General features: G+C 41.4%; 1 protein-coding gene across 1 annotated transcript in view; it reads left to right on the forward strand.

Annotated features, from left to right (window-relative positions):
• Window positions 1–18,360, forward strand: part of hyd (E3 ubiquitin-protein ligase hyd) — a 47,479-nt gene that overhangs the window by 19,439 nt on the left and 9,680 nt on the right. The window contains exons 13-28 of the mRNA XM_080285313.1: window positions 92–272; window positions 637–791; window positions 1,210–1,489; window positions 2,289–3,231; window positions 4,936–5,212; window positions 5,517–5,672; window positions 5,995–6,120; window positions 7,196–7,342; window positions 8,093–9,207; window positions 9,573–9,901; window positions 11,144–11,379; window positions 11,684–11,843; window positions 12,541–12,734; window positions 15,888–16,109; window positions 16,432–16,631; window positions 17,900–18,116. Of these exons, the coding sequence (XP_080141439.1) occupies window positions 92–272; window positions 637–791; window positions 1,210–1,489; window positions 2,289–3,231; window positions 4,936–5,212; window positions 5,517–5,672; window positions 5,995–6,120; window positions 7,196–7,342; window positions 8,093–9,207; window positions 9,573–9,901; window positions 11,144–11,379; window positions 11,684–11,843; window positions 12,541–12,734; window positions 15,888–16,109; window positions 16,432–16,631; window positions 17,900–18,116 (4,938 nt within the window). The remainder of the gene's footprint in view (window positions 1–91; window positions 273–636; window positions 792–1,209; window positions 1,490–2,288; window positions 3,232–4,935; window positions 5,213–5,516; window positions 5,673–5,994; window positions 6,121–7,195; window positions 7,343–8,092; window positions 9,208–9,572; window positions 9,902–11,143; window positions 11,380–11,683; window positions 11,844–12,540; window positions 12,735–15,887; window positions 16,110–16,431; window positions 16,632–17,899; window positions 18,117–18,360) is intronic.

Here is an 18,360-nt window from a genome sequence, read left to right on the forward strand (position 1 = left end):
AAGTCTGAGTGTAGTGAAGGGGTTAAGTTAGAAAAGGAGGATGCATTATTAATCACTTATACTGTAACTGGGTATTTTCCTCTCCACACAGGTGGTTGTAGTGCCTCAGACTAAAGAAGGTAAGGGAAATCTGCGTGTCATCCATCGAGACCAGCTGCAGGTGATACGCTCTGGGGGCAACCCACGAGTACCCGACTGCTACCAGAAGACCCCCAAGCGTATCCCTGTGACCGAGCAGGGGCAAATATTAACAGTGGCTGTGGATGGTAAAGGTAAGGGTCTTTTAAAGTTTGCCTGTCCTAACATGGAAGAGAATCAGCATCATGCAGCTTATTTCACATGGCTCAGACTAATATGGACAGAGTATACTATAGTTTTTATAAAGACAGGAACTTATTTATTGTTTAAGGTGTTTTCCTCCCTATAAATTGCTGTTTTTATATTTATTTAAGTCCAAGAATAAAGATTATTCCCAATTAGAGCTTTATTACTATCAATAAAGCTGATATGCTGGGCCCCCTACCCATTATTTTACTGTACCAATTGTATGAATAAATTGTGACATACTGGAAGTTACAATAATTACTATTTATAGATGATATATCCTAAAAATTTAAATGTATTTCTTTCTTCTAGGTGTTCATGCCATTGTCAGAAATGGTAGTCGCTTGACATATGTCATCTATAACCTGAGTTCTGGCAAAGCTGAGCAAGAGTGTGTGTTTCCCACTGATAGCACAGCATTTATGGGGTCTGAACCATCTGGAATATCCCTCACCATCTCAGGCGAGGTAAGACTAGTAACTGAATATTTTAATTTTTCCAATTCTTCCTGTGTATTTTGACAAGAAAAGTTATTTCATTCATGGTAAATACTGTTTGGCTATACGGTACAAACACTGTCAACTAAGGCAACTTGTATACAGTAGCTTTATTGATTTAAGCTGCTGTTGAAGCAGTAATGCCAAAAGCAAGTGGCATGTAAGATATTGGCATAATCCAGCAACAAATTTGCTTTATATAATTGAGCCAAATCACTAATACCACTTCTCAACCTGTGGCACTTGATCCATGCTTCAGATGACCAGTGCAGTTAATAGGGAAATTGATATTGTATATTGTTAGTTAAAGTAGATGGATATATCAGTTTGAATAGATGTATTGTTAGATAACTAAACATTAATGTCATGTTTTTTCCTTTCAATGCAGAGTGAAAATGTGGGCATACTGCGTGACGGCAACAACACCATCTATCCACTGAGCAAGGACTGTGTGGACTCTATTAAGGACCCTCACTGGCCTGACCTGCCACCAGTCTCATGCCTGGGAGTGGCTACACACTTCCTCCATGGGGCAGGCGCTCATCAGAAAAACCGTGTGGCACTCTTGGTTCTGGCCCTTAAAACTCAGACTCTGATGCCCAAGATTCTGAGGTGTGACCCTGAAGGCGTGAGGCAGGTGTTGGCACTCCTTGACAATGATAGCCCAGGTAGGTCTTTGCACACTTTTAAGAGGGCATTTGCACTAGACGTAAAGGCCCTAGAACTTAATCTATAGGCCTCTCTGCATCCCAAGGGAACATGGGAAATTATGGTATACTTTTTCATTAACATCAAATCCCTAGTTTTTGTGTCATGTCAGTTGAGTAGGCCTATGGGATTGCAATTTCAGCTTGTTGCTCTTTTATCATCTATTGACATGATGCTTTTTCTTTTCCAGCAGACTATAAATCCCAAATCTCTTGCATTTTCCCTTTTTTTTTTTCACTGTTACCAAACTATGACGCCTGGTGGTTTAGTGGGTAGTTAATGCGCTTCAACTGGATTGAACCTGTGTAGGTTTATATCCAAGGGGTGGTTAGGGTTTATTGCTCACATAATGCCATTCAGTGATGTGTGAGGGTGGTCGCCTTCATCTTAAATGTCAGGACCATCTTGCCTAGCCCCGGGCTTTTATGCTTCTCATAGGGCAACACAGGATTAGATGATGTACCGGTATAAATGTATAGTCAGTGTATGAGGAGCACATACAGTGTTAGTTGCCAAGGTAGTGATAACAGTATAATGCATGTGTATTAGTGACTATTCAGCAGCTTAGTCTGTCCATCCTTTAGCTGAATGTTCTTAGTTAAACTTTAAGTATTTTGTCTTCCAGCTTAACCTAAGTGTTAGGATATATATGTTAGTTGATTATTCTTGAGTGACAACAGCTGTCATTGAATAAATAAAGTGAGATTTATATTTCACATGAATTATCAGATTTCTAAAGTGTATATTTGTATCCTTCAGATGATGTAAACAGCCTAACAGCAGAATCAATTGTGGAAGAAAAGTGTGATGGAAATCGCAATATACTACATGCGTGTATTTCCACTTGCTGCCCAGTCACAAGCAAAGAAGCTGAAGGAGAGTCAGTGTTAGAAAAAGACCCCATCTTGGGTAGTTTTGCGTGGCCCCCCAGTTCATCTGACACACTTAGTGACACAAGTGGAGGTGCTGGGCCAGATGATGATATAATGACACCCTCTTCCTCCAAGACCACACCAGGGCCAAGTATGCCAAATTTAGGAACAGCTGACCCATCTGAACGCAAATCGTTTTCCATAACGATACTGCGAACAATATGTGAAAGCCCAGCCCTTGCCCCACACCTGAGGAATTTATTAACAGCTCGAGACTCCAATGGCTTTACACCGTTTATGTTGGCTGTGTCAGGGCGGGCCTACCAGGCTGCCTTGGTGTTGTTTGATGTGATCCATCGAGTTGCCCATGACAGTGCATTGGACAGTGAGAGTGAGCGTCGAGCTGTGACACAGATGATATTCCCTCGTAGCAGCAACCCAGACGACTCCCCTTTGCATGTGTTGTGTTATAATGATACCTGTTCCTTCACATGGACAGGTGCTGAACATATCAATCAGGATATATTTGAGTGTAGGACATGTGGATTAGTTGGTTCTTTGTGCTGCTGTACGGAGTGTGCTCGAGTGTGTCACAAGGGGCATGATTGTAAGCTAAAGAAAACCTCACCCACTGCTTACTGTGATTGTTGGGAAAAATGTAAATGCAAAGCGTTAAAAGCAGGTCATCAGACTGCTCGATTTGACCTCTTGTCTCGACTGATAACGGAGACGGACTTGGTTAATATTGCAAATGGAAGGGGAGAAAATCTGCTGCTGTTTCTGGTACAGACGGTTGGTCGACAAGTGACGGAACAGAAGCAGTGGTCAAGGTGAGAAAGAATGGATGTTTTTATAAAAACTAAGTTAGAAAATACTTAACATGTAGTCTTATATGATAACTTCATGTCATGCATAAATATTGGGGTAAACCGGGGTAATTTTGCCGCGAACGTTGGTTTTTGCTAAATGTAATCCACCACATATGGAGTATTGACATTTTTATTGCTTTATCTATACATTCAGCCCTTCTGCTAAAGATACCCATAATCACTTTTGTAAAAAAAAAAAAGGGGGGGGAGCAGGGGAATCAGCCCACACCACAGAGTCAAAAAAAATAAAAAGTGTCTCATGGCGAAGTTACTCAGCCCAACAGGGTAGTTTCGCCACAACCTGTTTGTTGTTATTATTGTTATAATATTTAATGTTATTATTGTTACCATACCACACCACATATACACACTTCCCACCGTCACTAACTCAAGAGTTGCCATTGATCGCCAGCTAGTTCAATATGGAAGTCGGGCTACTCATGCAGAGACCACAGAAATTGCATATCTTTAAAAATCTCTCCCTTGATATTTAATGATATACTGTACGTAAGCTCTTCATGATACTATTCTTTAGTAGCTATACTAATATCCTAGTTATGCTTTAATGTGGTTAATGCAGGAAAACGTTACTATAGAAGCCGTGAAAGCACACCGGGTGTGACAGCATTCATCACATATTTACAAGTTTGTAGGTGCAAATTTTGTTTGAAACCCATATAATTTAGCTTTCTAAAAGAACAATGATTCATCTCCAAAATGCTGAAGAAAATCTTCAAAGTTTTTCATAAGAAAATTGTACAATGTTTCAAGCCGAAATCGTGCAGAGGTGAGACCGCCGGCCGAAATCCGACGATGCCGAGGGCTCCAAAATACCGTACAAAAAGTCAAAACAACACGCCAGTTGTGTACCCTGAACAGGGTATTCCACTAGACTTCAGGAAATACTTCAGTCTAGGCACTGTCCATTTTTTTTTGTAACGGTTTTCCATGATCTTTGTACAGCGGGTCCAGCGGGGCAGTAGACACACGTGAGTTTGTTATTGTTTATAATCCTAATGTACGATCTTCAGCCGTGTCGTGCTAATATTTCTTAATAAAGAATCGTTATATGTTTCTCATAACACTGTTTATTTTTGTTTTGAATGACACATACATGAAATGGATGTAAAATAAAGCATATCAATATTTAAGGAAGGAAAGAATGATAACCGTCCCCAAACCGAGATGGTAGACTCCGCCCACCATTTCTTTATTTTCTTTGACTATAATACAGCCTCTCTTCCTTGTAGCAGTGACTAAAATAATGTTGTTATAATTTCTCCCTCCCTTTTAGTGACACAGAGGGCACATAAAATGAACGGAGTTTAGTAGACCGACTTTGATGTCGAAAATTAAATAATGTGGTGAAAAGTGGCAGTTTTTCCTTAGTTAGTGACATTGGAAATTGATTATAACTAGGCTTAGGTAGCCCTGGCTACCATACAGGAGGGCCTATGCCATGTACTGGGTATTGGGCAAACTTTACCTCAGTGACATGCATCATTGTTTCACTGTTAATTTCATGGTTGGTAAGTTGGTCGGGGGGGGACTCCCATGGCACGAGTGCATGGCAGGGTACTGTATTTTATCTCTTTTTTTTTTATTTCCCTCTTCTGCACATCATGTGAGAAAAAAAAAAAAAATGTTTTCTTGTGTATCCAATAGGAGTCGGTCTACCTCATCAACACGCAAGAACACACTATCAGATGTAAACATGGAAGTTCCGGATCATGACCTGGAGCCTCCCAAGTTCAGCCGTCGGGCCTTGGAGCGTTTGCTGAATGACTGGGCTGCTGTGAGGGCCATGATAATGACAGGGCACAAGGAGGAAACTCCACCATCCAGCGCCTCGACCGATGAAATTAACTTTATGCAATATCAGGGTCATACCACTCACCTTGATAAATTCACATATTGTCTCCTTGTTAAGTTGGCAACTCAGGTAAACCCCATGTGTATTTATTTATGTTAAGCTGATACTGTGCTAAGTGTTAATAATGGAAGTGATTGTTTTTTATTGTTGAATGTTGAAAATTATTGTAGATTATAAACAGTTCTCCATGTAACGTCACATTTTTTTCATGCATTTGGTATGGTACTGTAAACTGGAGGAACTGGCAGATCTGCTTTGTAAGTAGCTGTGGAATATTTAAAGGCATTTTGCCATAAATTACTGTGAACTTAATTCAAAAACTGTGTCCAAAAGGAAAATTAATAATGATGACCTTACGTATGTGTTTTTAAAGGTGGAGCATCGTAACCTCAAACTAAAGCAGCTGATAAATAGTGATGATGATGAGCGCAAGATGATAGCAGATACCATGGTGACAGCCCTTATTAATACACTTATCAGGGAACTTCATAATGATTCCATTCCTGGCAGAAAACAAGAAGCTGAAAATGTAAGTCCAGTATAGTGTAGCAAATCCATTTATTGTCATAGATTTTTTTTTCCCAAAGCTTTAATTGATTTATGATTAAAATGGCACCAAAATTGTTAATATTTTTTTACAGTTTGTAAACTTTCACTGAATTAATATTTATTCTCATTTATATGTGGACAGCAATGCTGTGTGCCAGTGTATGATAGCTTTCTTTTTTTGTCGTAAATGAAACTTCATACCTCATGTTTCTCATGAACACTGTATTCACAGTTCCTGGTGTTATTAGAAGTTTCCATTTATTTTGTAATTCCATTAACTCAAGGCAAATTTCTTTCATCAGGTGGCTCGCAGATTCATGGCATCTGTTGTTCGTATCTTTGTCATCTTAGCAATAGAAATGATACCCAATGTAAGCAAAAAGAAACCTGGCAGCTCCTATACACAACCACTGGCTAAATGCATAAAGGTAATCTTTTATATATCCTCGTAATGCATGGTAAACATTTCTTTCAAGAATGGCAAGAGTTTTCCCTTAGCCGGTTATGAGTATCACCTGGTAATGAAATGTATTGCCCAATATAGTTAATAGTTTATTTTAAAATCAATATTTAGATCAGATTCCTGGACTTTCATTTGGTACTGGCATATGTTGGAGTGGCCCTGGTGAGAGAGGATAGTGTTTGGAAACTCCCTGTACTGTTGTTTGCAGATGATACTGTGTTGTTGAGTGAAGACGAAGGGGAGCTGCAAGGCTTGGTGGATGAGTTTGAGAGAGTGTGTAAGAAACGGAACCTAAAGGTGAATGTAGGGAAGAGTAAAGTGATGGTCTTTGAGAGAGGTGAAGTTAGTGAATGTACAGCGAGGTTAGATGGTGAGGAATTGGAAAATGTGAGTACGTTTAAGTATTTGGGTAGTGTGATGAGTAAGGATGGAGGTTTGGAGGGTGAAGTGCTTGAAAGGGTACAGCAGGGAAGAAAGGTTGCTGGTTCCTTGAAAGCAATGATAAGAAACAGGGAAGTGAGCATGGAAGTGAAAAAGTTACTACATGACAGTATTGTGATACCAACTCTAACGTACGGAAGTGAAGCTTGGACATTGTTGGAAGGACACAAGTCAAGAGTGAGAGCAGTGGAAATGAGTTATTTACGAGGAGTCTGTGGAGTCACGTGGAGTGATAGGCTGACGAATGAGGATATAAAGGAGCGTTGTGGTGTGGATGTGGATGTGATAGGAAGCGTTATGAGGAACACACTGAGGTGGTTTGGCCATGTGGAGAGGATGGAGGGTGAAAGACTGACGAAGAGAGTGTATGTGAGTGAGGTGGAGGGGGGAAGAGGGAGGGGGAGGCCGAGGATGAGATGGAGGGATGGGGTGGAGAGGTATATGAGAGAGGGGGGTGTGAGTTGGGAGCAGGGCAGTGAAATGGCGGGGGACAGGGCGACTTGGAGGCGATTTGTTTGTGGCCACCCCAAACGGGATTGAGGCGTCTGGCAATAGATAGATAGATAGATATTCCTAAGCATTGAAAATTTTGTTTGCAGGTGTTTGAATCACTGATTCCAGTAGCAGTGACAGAGTTGTGTGATGCTGCTGATGCCCTTATGCTGCCAGTACGTCTCAACTACGTCAAGCCCACCGCTCCATTCCCTCTGTCGTCTACGCATGTTGATGCCAATCACGGGTGCAAAGTAAGCACAAGCATTTTGATAGCACTGTACATTGACTGTGGATGGCATTACTATGAGAGTGAAATGTGGCTTTAAGAGTGGTAGCTGGCCACACAGTCATCCCTCTTAAGTATGAAACATTCAGCCACAAGTACATCAAAACAATGTTTAGGCTGAGAATCTCCTATTGTTACAAGTCTTATTGCTGTCGTCAGCATCTGGTGGGAAGCAGTTTGCAGGTTATGGCACTTGGTGCAGCTTCCAGTCCATGGAAAACATCAACTATAGCTACCATGACCAACCTTGGTATAGGAATTCCATCAAGAGGAAGTATGGCATCATTTGATTCATTGATTGAATGATACAGTTTGAGAAAGTGAATCGTGGAGTTTGATGAAGCTGTTTAATTGACAGGGAATTGAATCTTGTGGATAAATTGCATACAGTACAGAGGAGCCTGTGATAAGGTTTTGGCACCCGTTTTTAATTGGAGGTAGACAAATTGACTGTCTCTTAGGTATATGTGAAATGAATCTGTTAAGAAACTTACCAAGAATACATGTACAGATGGTTTGGTCTGTTAGGTGGATCCAGGATTATGGGGTTAAAAGACATGTGAATGAGTGTTAGGACCACTTCACTTGGCTTACTGGTGATAATTCTTCTTCTGTGGTTTTTTCTTGTTTTCTGGATTGTACCTTACCCCAGTCATAGGTGGGAAAATTGCTGTGATGATGATGGTGATATTAAATTTTTCAAAATGTTTCTCAGGAGATGTTTGAGGTGGAGCCACTACAGAGGTATCATCATAGATATGGTGGAGTCAGCAGTGAGCAGCCATCCACTTCCAGCAACAGCGCCAGCAATAATAGAGTTGTTGGTGGGCTGAGTGGTGGTGGTGGTGGTGGGGAGGAAGTGGAGGAGGGTGGTGAGGATGAGGTGGCTCCCAGCATATCCCGGCCGGGTCCCACCCCAGGGGCACGCACACGACGTTCCCGACCTGACCACATCCTTCAGCCACCAGTGGATGATCAGGACCAAGAGGCATCCAGTGAGAGGGATGAACCAAATGATAGATCAGAGCAGGATGCTGATGCTGGGGCTGAGGTGGAGGCAGGAGAGTCAGACATGGAATTGGACCTTTTGGCAGAGTCAGACAGTGATAGTGATGATAACCAGTCAGCTGTTGACAACACCTCAGCACAAAGATCAGTTCAAACTGGAGCCACTGCTGGTAGTGATGGCGAAGATGACTCTGGAGAATCATCACCAGGAGAGGATGAAGATGATGAAAGTGAAGCAGCTGAAACAGATGAGTTTGATTCTGGGGAGCTCTTTACTGATGAACAGTTGGAAAGGCGAGGCAATACATCATCAACAGCACGAAACATTGCCCCGCACAACTTACAATGGGCTGTGCGGAACCCTCGTGACACCAGCTCTCGGTCGGGAGGAACTACCGGTGGACCTGCGGCTACCGGCTCCTCAAGTACAACATCCAGTGGTTTGATATACATTGACCCCACATCACTGAGGCATGGACCAACGTCTAGTTCCTCTGTTACCCCGTCATCCCATGAACCAGTCAGCTTGGCCACCACAAATAACACACTAGCCAGAGCATTCACAATTGTAGTGAGACAGATGAGTTCTTTGCTTAGCCTGGCGTGTGATGTTGTGAGGGATGGTGGGCTTAGTTCCAGGACAGGTGGTGGTGGTGGTGGTGGTGGTGGCATCCCTGGTAGTAATGGGGGCAATAACACCACCACACAAATATCACTTAATGCCAGCATCATTGCAGCTCTTCTTAAGCAGGTGGATGCACGTCTTCAGCCAACTTGGGACTGGTTATTAAGTCTTATGGATTCAACAGAAGCTCAACTTAGGTATGTAACTAATACCGTAGTCATTCAGCCATGTAACTCTTTTGTTAGAGATCTCTCTGTGAAACTGTATGCAGTTATGTGGCATAAACCAGAATAAAATAAGAGACTGTCATACAGTATTGAATTGGTGTTGTACTATACAGCTCATGATGATTTTGGAAACCATCATTAAATGTGGACTGAACTAAATGCAAACCTTTTCTTAAGGAAAACTGTTGTGATCTAGAGGCTCTCATAAAGTTGCTAAAAAAAAGTAAACAAAGATACTTTAAGAAGAAGTAGTTACCATTGCAAGGTACATCCTTTATAAAGTGGAATATTTTTGAGAGATGAGAATGGCTTCCTTATGTAATGTTGTTTTTCAGGTTTGGGAGGGAATTAAATCAGCTAATAGAGGGTAACAGTGTTGGTGGGAGTGCATGCACCTCCTCCACGCCCTCAGGCCTGCCTGCCAGTCGGCCACGTGAACGCACTGCTGGCCGCACTGGGATGCCGTTCATCAGGGACCCGTTGACTGGACCTTTGTCGAGGTACCAGAGCGCACGGCGCGGCACCCGGCCATCCACAACCACTGCTGACCCACAGAATGCAAGAAGAGATACCCTTTCCTATGTTGTGTCTCTTCTTAGGGCCCATAAAAACGAACACTGTGATACATTGCCTGACATTGATGTTGGCTCTCTTAAACATATAGGTGAGGCACATGTTTGTTTTTACTGTACTGTGTCTGCCAGTATAGAGGGGTGAGGAGGGAATGGATATAGATAACATGGTGTAAAGGGTATATGTGAGTAAAATTGAAGATGAAAGATGTGTTAGGCTAAGAAGACAGTGGATGGATATGGTTAATTAAGTGTGAGAAAGCAGGGTACAGAAGCTGATGAGACCAGATGAGTTGGATGGATTATATATGGAGAAGCACATGATATAGGTTATAGTGCCATATGGTCTTTGTTATATGGTACGTAGGTGTCATTCACTCACATGATTATGGTGCTAAGATTCCAGAGGCCTGAATTGTACATGAATGATTGCTGGGCCATTTCATTGATCATGCAGCTGTTAGTTCTCACAATTTCATACTTTCTCCTTGTTTCTGGATTCCACCCCATTCCATCATAGGTGAGAATATAAAAATCATGATGATGATGTACTTAACCAGGCTGGTAAAGAGAAAAGAGAAATAGACAGTAGATGAATGATGGATTTCAGTGGAAGATTAATGCCAGCTTTAAAAACCATAAAACTATTTTGAAAAAAGGTGTGAAAATTTAGGATGAATATGGATAAAAATGTGAAAGGGTTTAGAGAAAACATGAGAAGTTTAACACTGCATGGAGTGAGTTTGTTCAGGGCTACCTCTTTCGAGATTTAATACCTAGCCATACACATATACAGATAGTAAGGTTATGGATAGATTGTGGAGAATGTTAAATATGAGTGAAGAACTATTGAATGGTGTAAGTGAATCTTAAATTCCTTTTTTTGTACTAATAGTAAAGTTTTTATGTCATCAGAGTATGATTTAGAATAGTAAACAAAAGCAGTCCTTGTTATATGCCAGGGATGTATTCCAGAAAAATCACAACTTCCAATACTGCTGGTGCTGTGACGTGAGAGAAACAGGCAGACCAGCTTTATTGGTAACAATGATCTTTTAGTAGGCAATATTATTATAATTTACTGTGGGCATAGGTAGAGAAATGGTCTGGGGGATGAGGATGATAGCATCAAAATAAACTGAAAGATAGGTGGCATACAACAAGATCTTAATTCATATATTCTGTAATTATATATTTTTTTCAACTTTTTTTTTTTTTTTTTACAGTGCATTAATAAGTTTCCTGAAGCCTTTTAACTGTGAAAGTTATGCACAGAACATCAAGAAGGTGATGTAACAAGAAATTTTAATAGTGTATTTTGTGCCTTTTCACAGCATATGTGTTTGATGCACTAATAAGTTACCTGCGGTGTTGTGAGAGTGAGAGCAGCGCTCACATAGATTCAGGAGGGGCAGAGTGCACTGGGTTCTCCTGGGAGCGTGATGAGAATGAAAACGAGGATGACATGGATGATCTACCTTCCATCACACCTTCTGCCGGTGATAGTGAGTCTGCTGATGAGGATTCAAACTTGTCAAACTCTCGTGGCAGGAAACACTCATTCTTCCAGGTAAATACTCTCTAAGTTATTTATATAACATCAGAGCACTTTTTTTTCAACAGACTTCCTTATTCCACATCTTCAAGACTGTTATCAAGATACATATACTTACAGACCCCCGTTTTAGTATCAGGGCCCTCGTACCACCAACCACCTTTCTTTCCAGAGCCACTCTGGTTACCAAACAACAACAGTGATAATAATAACAACAAGAAGCATAAGTAGTGTATCAGTTGTGTTGTTATCATCATTGTGCATATAAAGATGTAAGTTGCTCTACAAGGTAACCTAACTTTGTGTTTTATTTTTGCAGAGATCTCAGTCAACACTTTGCCTAGGGTCAGTGAGTGCAGATGTGTTCAGTAGCAGTATACAAGAGGTGTTGCCACTAGCAGATAAGCCTCACCTACTCCAGCCAAATGCTCGCAGAGAAGAGTTGTTTGGCATCCCTCGTGCTCATACATATAATTCAGGTAAAAATCACTAGGGAAGTCACTTTTGAGACAGGTGGTAGTAGTATTTGCAACCCTAGGTTCATGTGACAGTTAATACAGTGCATTGCAGGCTTAAGTTGCCTCTCTGCAGTTCACCATCCTTCTTTCAAGGGATAGTGAGGGAAGTGAGGGACATTTTGTATAAATGGGCATCACTACCTAGTCATATTGGTGCCACCATGTGAAGGTGACCTTCTCCTTTGCCGATAAAAGATATATATGTGAGTTCTAAGGTAAGAAGGGGTATGTAGGCTATGAAGGTGGATGGGTAAGGTAATTGAGTGTTTGAGAAAGCAAGATGTTGAAGTTAATGAGGTGAGAATTAATGGGAATGAGTTGGTTGTATGAAGTTTGTATAATGGAACACATGACATGGGTTTGCCTAACTTGATAGTTGAATGATTGACTCTTGGGCAGGTATATATGAATGTTTTTTATTAAGAAATAATAGAGATTAAAAGTGTACATGTTCAGGCCTGTAAGGTAAAGACAGGATTCCAGGGGATTGAATGGTTAATGAATATGTACAGTAGTTCATTTCACTAGCCATACTGTTGATAGTTGTCCCATGTTGGTACTTTCTCTCCTTGATTTCTATACCTTACTTCACTGCCTCTTTACATGAAAAAAAAGGGTCAGGGTGATGCTGATAATGGACTTAATTTTTTATGCACAGGTCACGGCACTAGAACTCCTCTTGACATGCCTCTATACCGCCTGGGTGTATTAGAGAACCTACACATGGTTGGGCCATACCCTCCCACCCAGCAGCAGTCTTATGCACACATGTTGGGGTCGGCATCTCGCGCAGCAGACAACCAGCCCACAGATTTGTCAGTTTATTCCACTGGACACATGCGAGATATAAAGGTAAAGTGTCATTAGCATTATTAACTTCGTGTATGAATGAAATGTGTTATCATGATAAAAAGTTTGCCAATGTTTCCTTACCAATTGTGATAGTGAAAAAGGTTGCTTTGAGAATTATTGTGTATTGTCAAAGCAGAGGGAGAGTGGTCATGTGCGGTTTGCCACAAGGGTGTGGGAAGTAGCTCCATCTTGTGCAGATGTAGTGGTATTAGAATTAGACAGCAAGGTAATGCTAATTTCTTGTGTGCAGTGTGGTGGGGAGAACATGAAGAGATTGTCAGGTGTGAAAGGATTGGTCTTGCTGGTGAGTCTTGTGAGTGTGGAAGAGTTTTGTTATTTGGGGGACATGTTACATGCTGAAGGTGGGGCTAGAGTTAGCTCTGTCACCAAGGTAAGGAGTGGTTAGAGGATGTTCAGGGAGCTGTTGCCTCTCCAGACATTCAAAGAGCTTTCCCTATATGCTAAGGGATCTTTTTGTGCAGCATGTTATAGGGGTTTAATACTGTATGGTAGTGAGGCCTGGCAGTAGAGGAAGAGGATATTTGTAAACTCAAATGTACAGAAGTGACAACAATTAGATGGATATGTAGTGCGTCCTTGAATGTGAGGTCTGGGAGGGCTATGTATATGATGAAGAGTTGAGAGGAAGATGGACTGAAGTGTATTGTTGTTGTAATGAGGAGGGGTAGATTGAGATGATTGGGTATGTGGAGAGGATGGAGGATGACATTTGGGTATGGAAAGTGAGAAGTGTGAACATCGAGGGTAGGGATGCGAGAGGCAGACCGAAACAGACTTGGAACAAGGTCATAGTCTGACCTCAGGTACAAGGAACTGAATAGGGAGGCTGCCAGAGATCGAGCAGTGTGGAGAGCAGCCATAAGGTGATCAAGGCCAATGCATGTAAGCATGTTGGAGCCTTTATAAGTGATACGATATGATAGAAATATGATGCATATAGCAAAAGAGCAGAAGGAAGGATAAGTTTTGAGTTTAGGGAAGAATGAGAAAATAGAAGGCAGGACATGATGCGGGCTAAAGATTGTTGGCAAGCTTTTGCTAATATTGTACCTTTATAGATTAAAGAGATCAGGAAGTGTAGGTCATTGATATAAAACTTTGTAATTTTTCATTTTATATGATTGAATCCAGACAGTTGCCCTATGTTTACTAGATGGGTATACTTGATTAGCACATCATACACGGACTACCATGAATGTACAGTATTAATTTTCATTGTAAATATACAAGAAGATACCTTACAGTATTAACCCTTTCGTTACTTAGGGTAGCGGTGCAAAAGTCACCTGCTTGTTATTGGACGACGCAGGCTGTGTCAAACCTAATCCCACTCGCTCATTACTGGACGACACAAGCTGTGTCCAACAAAATCGTCCCTTGACGGAAAGAAAAAACATCGTAAATTAGCACAATTTATATTCGCCGAACATTTTTATCAACACCATAAGCAAGTACAAATATTCAAGATTACGTGAATAAAAAATCAGGCAGATAGAGGCATAAATAAAGACAGGGGAATAATTTAGCAACACCTTTGGCTGTGCGAAACACTGCTTCCGCACTGTGCGCGATCGTAAGATAATTTCCTTTTGAGGTACTGTACGTAAAACTGACCTGAATTGTCCTACAGTAAATGTTTGTATACTAAAATGTAGCTAATGAAATTTCCTAAAACTCTTTTTCAGTAACAATTGCCATAAAACATATATTTCTGTGAGGAAACAAAAAGGGAAAAAAAAAACGTAAAATACTGTAGTGCATAATTTATATTCGCCAAACGTTTTTATTAACACCATAAGCAAGTACAACTATTCAAAATTACATGAATAAAAAATGAGGCAGATAGAGACATAAATAAAGGCAGGGGGAAAAAATAATTTAACAAAACACTGCTCAGGCACTGCAACACAATTGTAAGATAATTTCCTTTTGCGGTACATAAAGAATCCCGAATTGTCCTACAGTAAATGTTTATATACGAAAATGTAGCTAATGAAATTTCCTAAAACTCTTTCTCAGTAACAATTACCATAAAACATATATTTCTATGAGAAAACAAGAAGGAAAGAAAAAACATCATAACTTAGAGTATAATTTATATTCGCCAAACGTTTTTATCAGTACCAGAAGCAAGTACAATTATTCAAGATTACAAGATTAGGAGGAGGAAGCTGAAAGTTAATGTAAACAAAAGTAAAGTTATGGTGTTTGAGAGGAATGAAGTCACAGAGTGTGCAGTGAGGTTGGATGGTGAGGATATGGAGAATGTGAGTGCATTCAAGTACTTGGGTAGTGTGATGAGTAAGGATGGAACTTTGGGGGATGAAGTACGTGAAAGGGTACAGCAGGGAAGAAAGGTTGTTGGTACACTGAAAGCCGTGATGAGAAATAGGGAGGTGAGTATGGAAGTTAAAAAGTCACTGCATGATGGTATTGTGATCCCTACCCTAACGTATGGAAGCGAGGCGTGGACCTTGCAAGAGGGGAACAAGTCAAGAGTGAGAGCAGTGGAAATGAGTTACTTGAGAGGAGCATGTGGAGTGACGTGGAGGGACAGGTTGACGAATGAAGAAGTGAAGGAACGTTGTGGGGTAGATGTGGATGTGATTGAAAAGATTAGGAGAAATACACTGAGGTGGTTTGGACATGTGGGGAGAATGGGGAATGAAAGACTGACTAAGAGGGTGTATGTAGGTGAGGTGGAGGGAGGGAGAGGGAGGGGCAGACCAAGGATGAGGTGGAGGGATGGAGTTGAGAGGTATATGAGGGAGGGAGGAGTGAGTTGGGGGAGGGTAGTCAATTGGTGGGGGACAAAGTGACTTGGAGGCGTTTTGTCTGCGGCCACCCTTTGTGGGATTAGGGCGTCTGGCTATAGATAGATAGATAGATAGATAGAGACAAGGGAAAAAAAAATCATGGAGATTGAAGCAAAACTAAGGGTGTGAGGATAAAATGTTTAAGAGGTACCATGAGTGCGGAAATGAGGGATTCTCCCAGCACTCGGGCAAGGCTGAGGGGGCTCATATCCTGAGTACTCGCCTGCGGTTGGATGTAGCTTGCATCGTCCAGTAACAAAAGGGTTTAAACATTTAAACGTTCTAAAATATGACCTTTTTTTTTTTTAATACTCAGGACGATGATGTGAGTGAGGATAATGGTGAGACATCACAGGAGAGGGCACCCATCATTGTGTCACCAAGACGCAGCAGCAGCAGTGTGAGTGATGGCTTGAGTGACCACGGGGGTGGTGTGGGTTCTGCCTACACCACTGACTCCACACCCACCAGAGCCAGCATCAAGAGTGTCATTGTCAGAGTGGGATCATCACCTGTAACCTCTGCATTTAAGCCAGAGGTAAGTGAAACAGGTTGTCCTGTTTTCTCATTACCACAAGTTGTTTAGATGGAAGAATTACAGTTGTGACCTTTGGGATAGGGGACCGAACAGGGAGACTTCCAGATATCAAGCAGCGTGGAAAGCCGACGTTAAGTGACCAGGGCCAATGCATGCAAACGTGCTTGAGCCTTTATAAATATGATATGATTGTGTCATGTGATGTATTGTATATTGTGTGTAAGGTACAATTTTACAGCCACAATGTATTTGATAGTGCATGTCTGTACTTCTAACTACTTTTATTGACAGTTAATATATATATTTTATTTTTTTACCAAAGGGTGGAGGTTCATCTGGGTTGGGTGGTTCTGGCACCAGCCCAGGGTACCCTGGGTCAGGTAACCTTGGGTCTCGCAGTGGTGCAGACCTGCTGGTGGTGCCGCTGGAGGGTCGCACCAGCAGGACATCGGAGGTTGGACTACATGCGCCACACGATGTCTCTGCCAATGTCACCATTGACACCACACACGACCAGATGAAGTTAGTAAACAAAAATTAATCTTGAAAGGCCATAACCCCTTCAGCCTGAGGATGTATGGCCATGAGCAAAGGTTCACTGACACTCCTCTGTCAGCTGTGGCAGCGGAACGTGTTAGGACCCAGACATACTTTCCCCCAAACATGTGATCGACAAGATAAAATGAATGACCGGGTTAGAGCTGCTTCAGTATTCAAGTCTGAACGTTGGACGGACCCCTGAGCCTCGTTTCCTCTTGACGATCACATGTCTGGGGACAAGTGTGTCCGTGCCCATACATGAACCATTTTTATGTGATAACAGTATGAAGCTCACAACAAAAAATGAGAAGGAATGACACTGTCTGCTGTTTATGGAGGAACGAGATACTGTACAGTACGTGGAAGACAGACACACCAGAATCGAAGACAGTGTACTGAGATGCTTTGGTCATATGGAGAGAATGGATGACAATAGAATGGTGAAAAAGGTATATCTGAGCGAATTTGCAGGAGGGAGGAGGTGAGGTAGGCCAAGAAGAAGGTGGAGGGATGTGGGGGATGAGTGTGTGAGGAAGAGAGGTATGGTAGTTGGTGATGCTAAGAGACTGGCAAGGGACTGAGCTGGCTAGATGATTTTTGTGCAGAGAAGTGCATAACCAGGGATTTGGTACCCCATTTTAATATGACAGTGTTTGGATTGACTCAGGTGTATGTGAAGCTACAGAATCTGGTGAAATTTGGAGGGACTTATCTGATGGAGCCAGGATTTTGTGGGCTTGAAAGATGAGTGAATGGAAGCATGGCCCACCGAACTGAGCAAACTTAGGCTGTCTGAACGTTATTACTCACTCTTGCCCTAGGGTGGGAAAGGAGGTCCGGATAGTGATGATGATGATGATGATGAAACAATAAATGCAGATTAGTGTATAACAGATTGCCATTTATAGTTCTGGCTTATTTGATACATGATACAGACATTTTCATACGTTACTTGAGGGCACAATATACTGTAGGTTTGAATAAAATCCAAAGCATCTTCTTCAAGCTGAGGAGTATTGCTGAGTAATCCTTCTATAATTAACAAGATTTAGTAGCCAACACTGAGACAGGATGTGTGTCTGAACTAGCCTGTGTGTGTACCAGTTGAATTTAAATTTCTGAATATCAAACCCTTTACTGGATCGCTGTTTGGGCAGTATATACAAATCAAAATATTCTTCTAAATGGCTTGGCTGTAATAACATTAAAGTTTTTTATTACTGTTGTGTTACTGAATACTTATTTTTCAGGCCAGCGTTATTAAGGAATGGAGTGTCTCAAGACCTGTTGCTGGGACGTTGGAGATTGACCCTAGAACTGTTTGGCCGGGTATTTATCGATGATGTGGGTGCTGAACCAGGATCCATTATTGCCCAACTTGGTGGTTTCCCCGTCAAGGAAGCCAAATTTAGGAGAGAGATGGAGAAGCTACGAAACTGTCAACAGCGGGATCTGAATCTCACCAAGGTCAGTTTATGTGAACTTAATACAAGTTGTCATGTTTGGGGGATATTTAAATGCAGACCATAGAACAAGCTGCCTTTTTAAAATTAAACTTTGCTGTAAGAAAACATTTTGTCAGCTTTTTCTTTTCTTCTTTGTCCTGTCACCATCATCCAGATTTTTTTTTTTTTTTTTTTTTTTTTTTCCCCATCTAAGGTTTTATACTTCATTATGATACCATCCATACACGGGAAGAAATGTAAGGTCA

This window comes from Coenobita brevimanus, chromosome 105, assembly GCF_032717465.1.
Source record: "Coenobita brevimanus isolate Jiangsu-jjx chromosome 105, ASM3271746v2, whole genome shotgun sequence".
Classification (NCBI taxonomy): domain Eukaryota; kingdom Metazoa; phylum Arthropoda; class Malacostraca; order Decapoda; family Coenobitidae; genus Coenobita; species Coenobita brevimanus.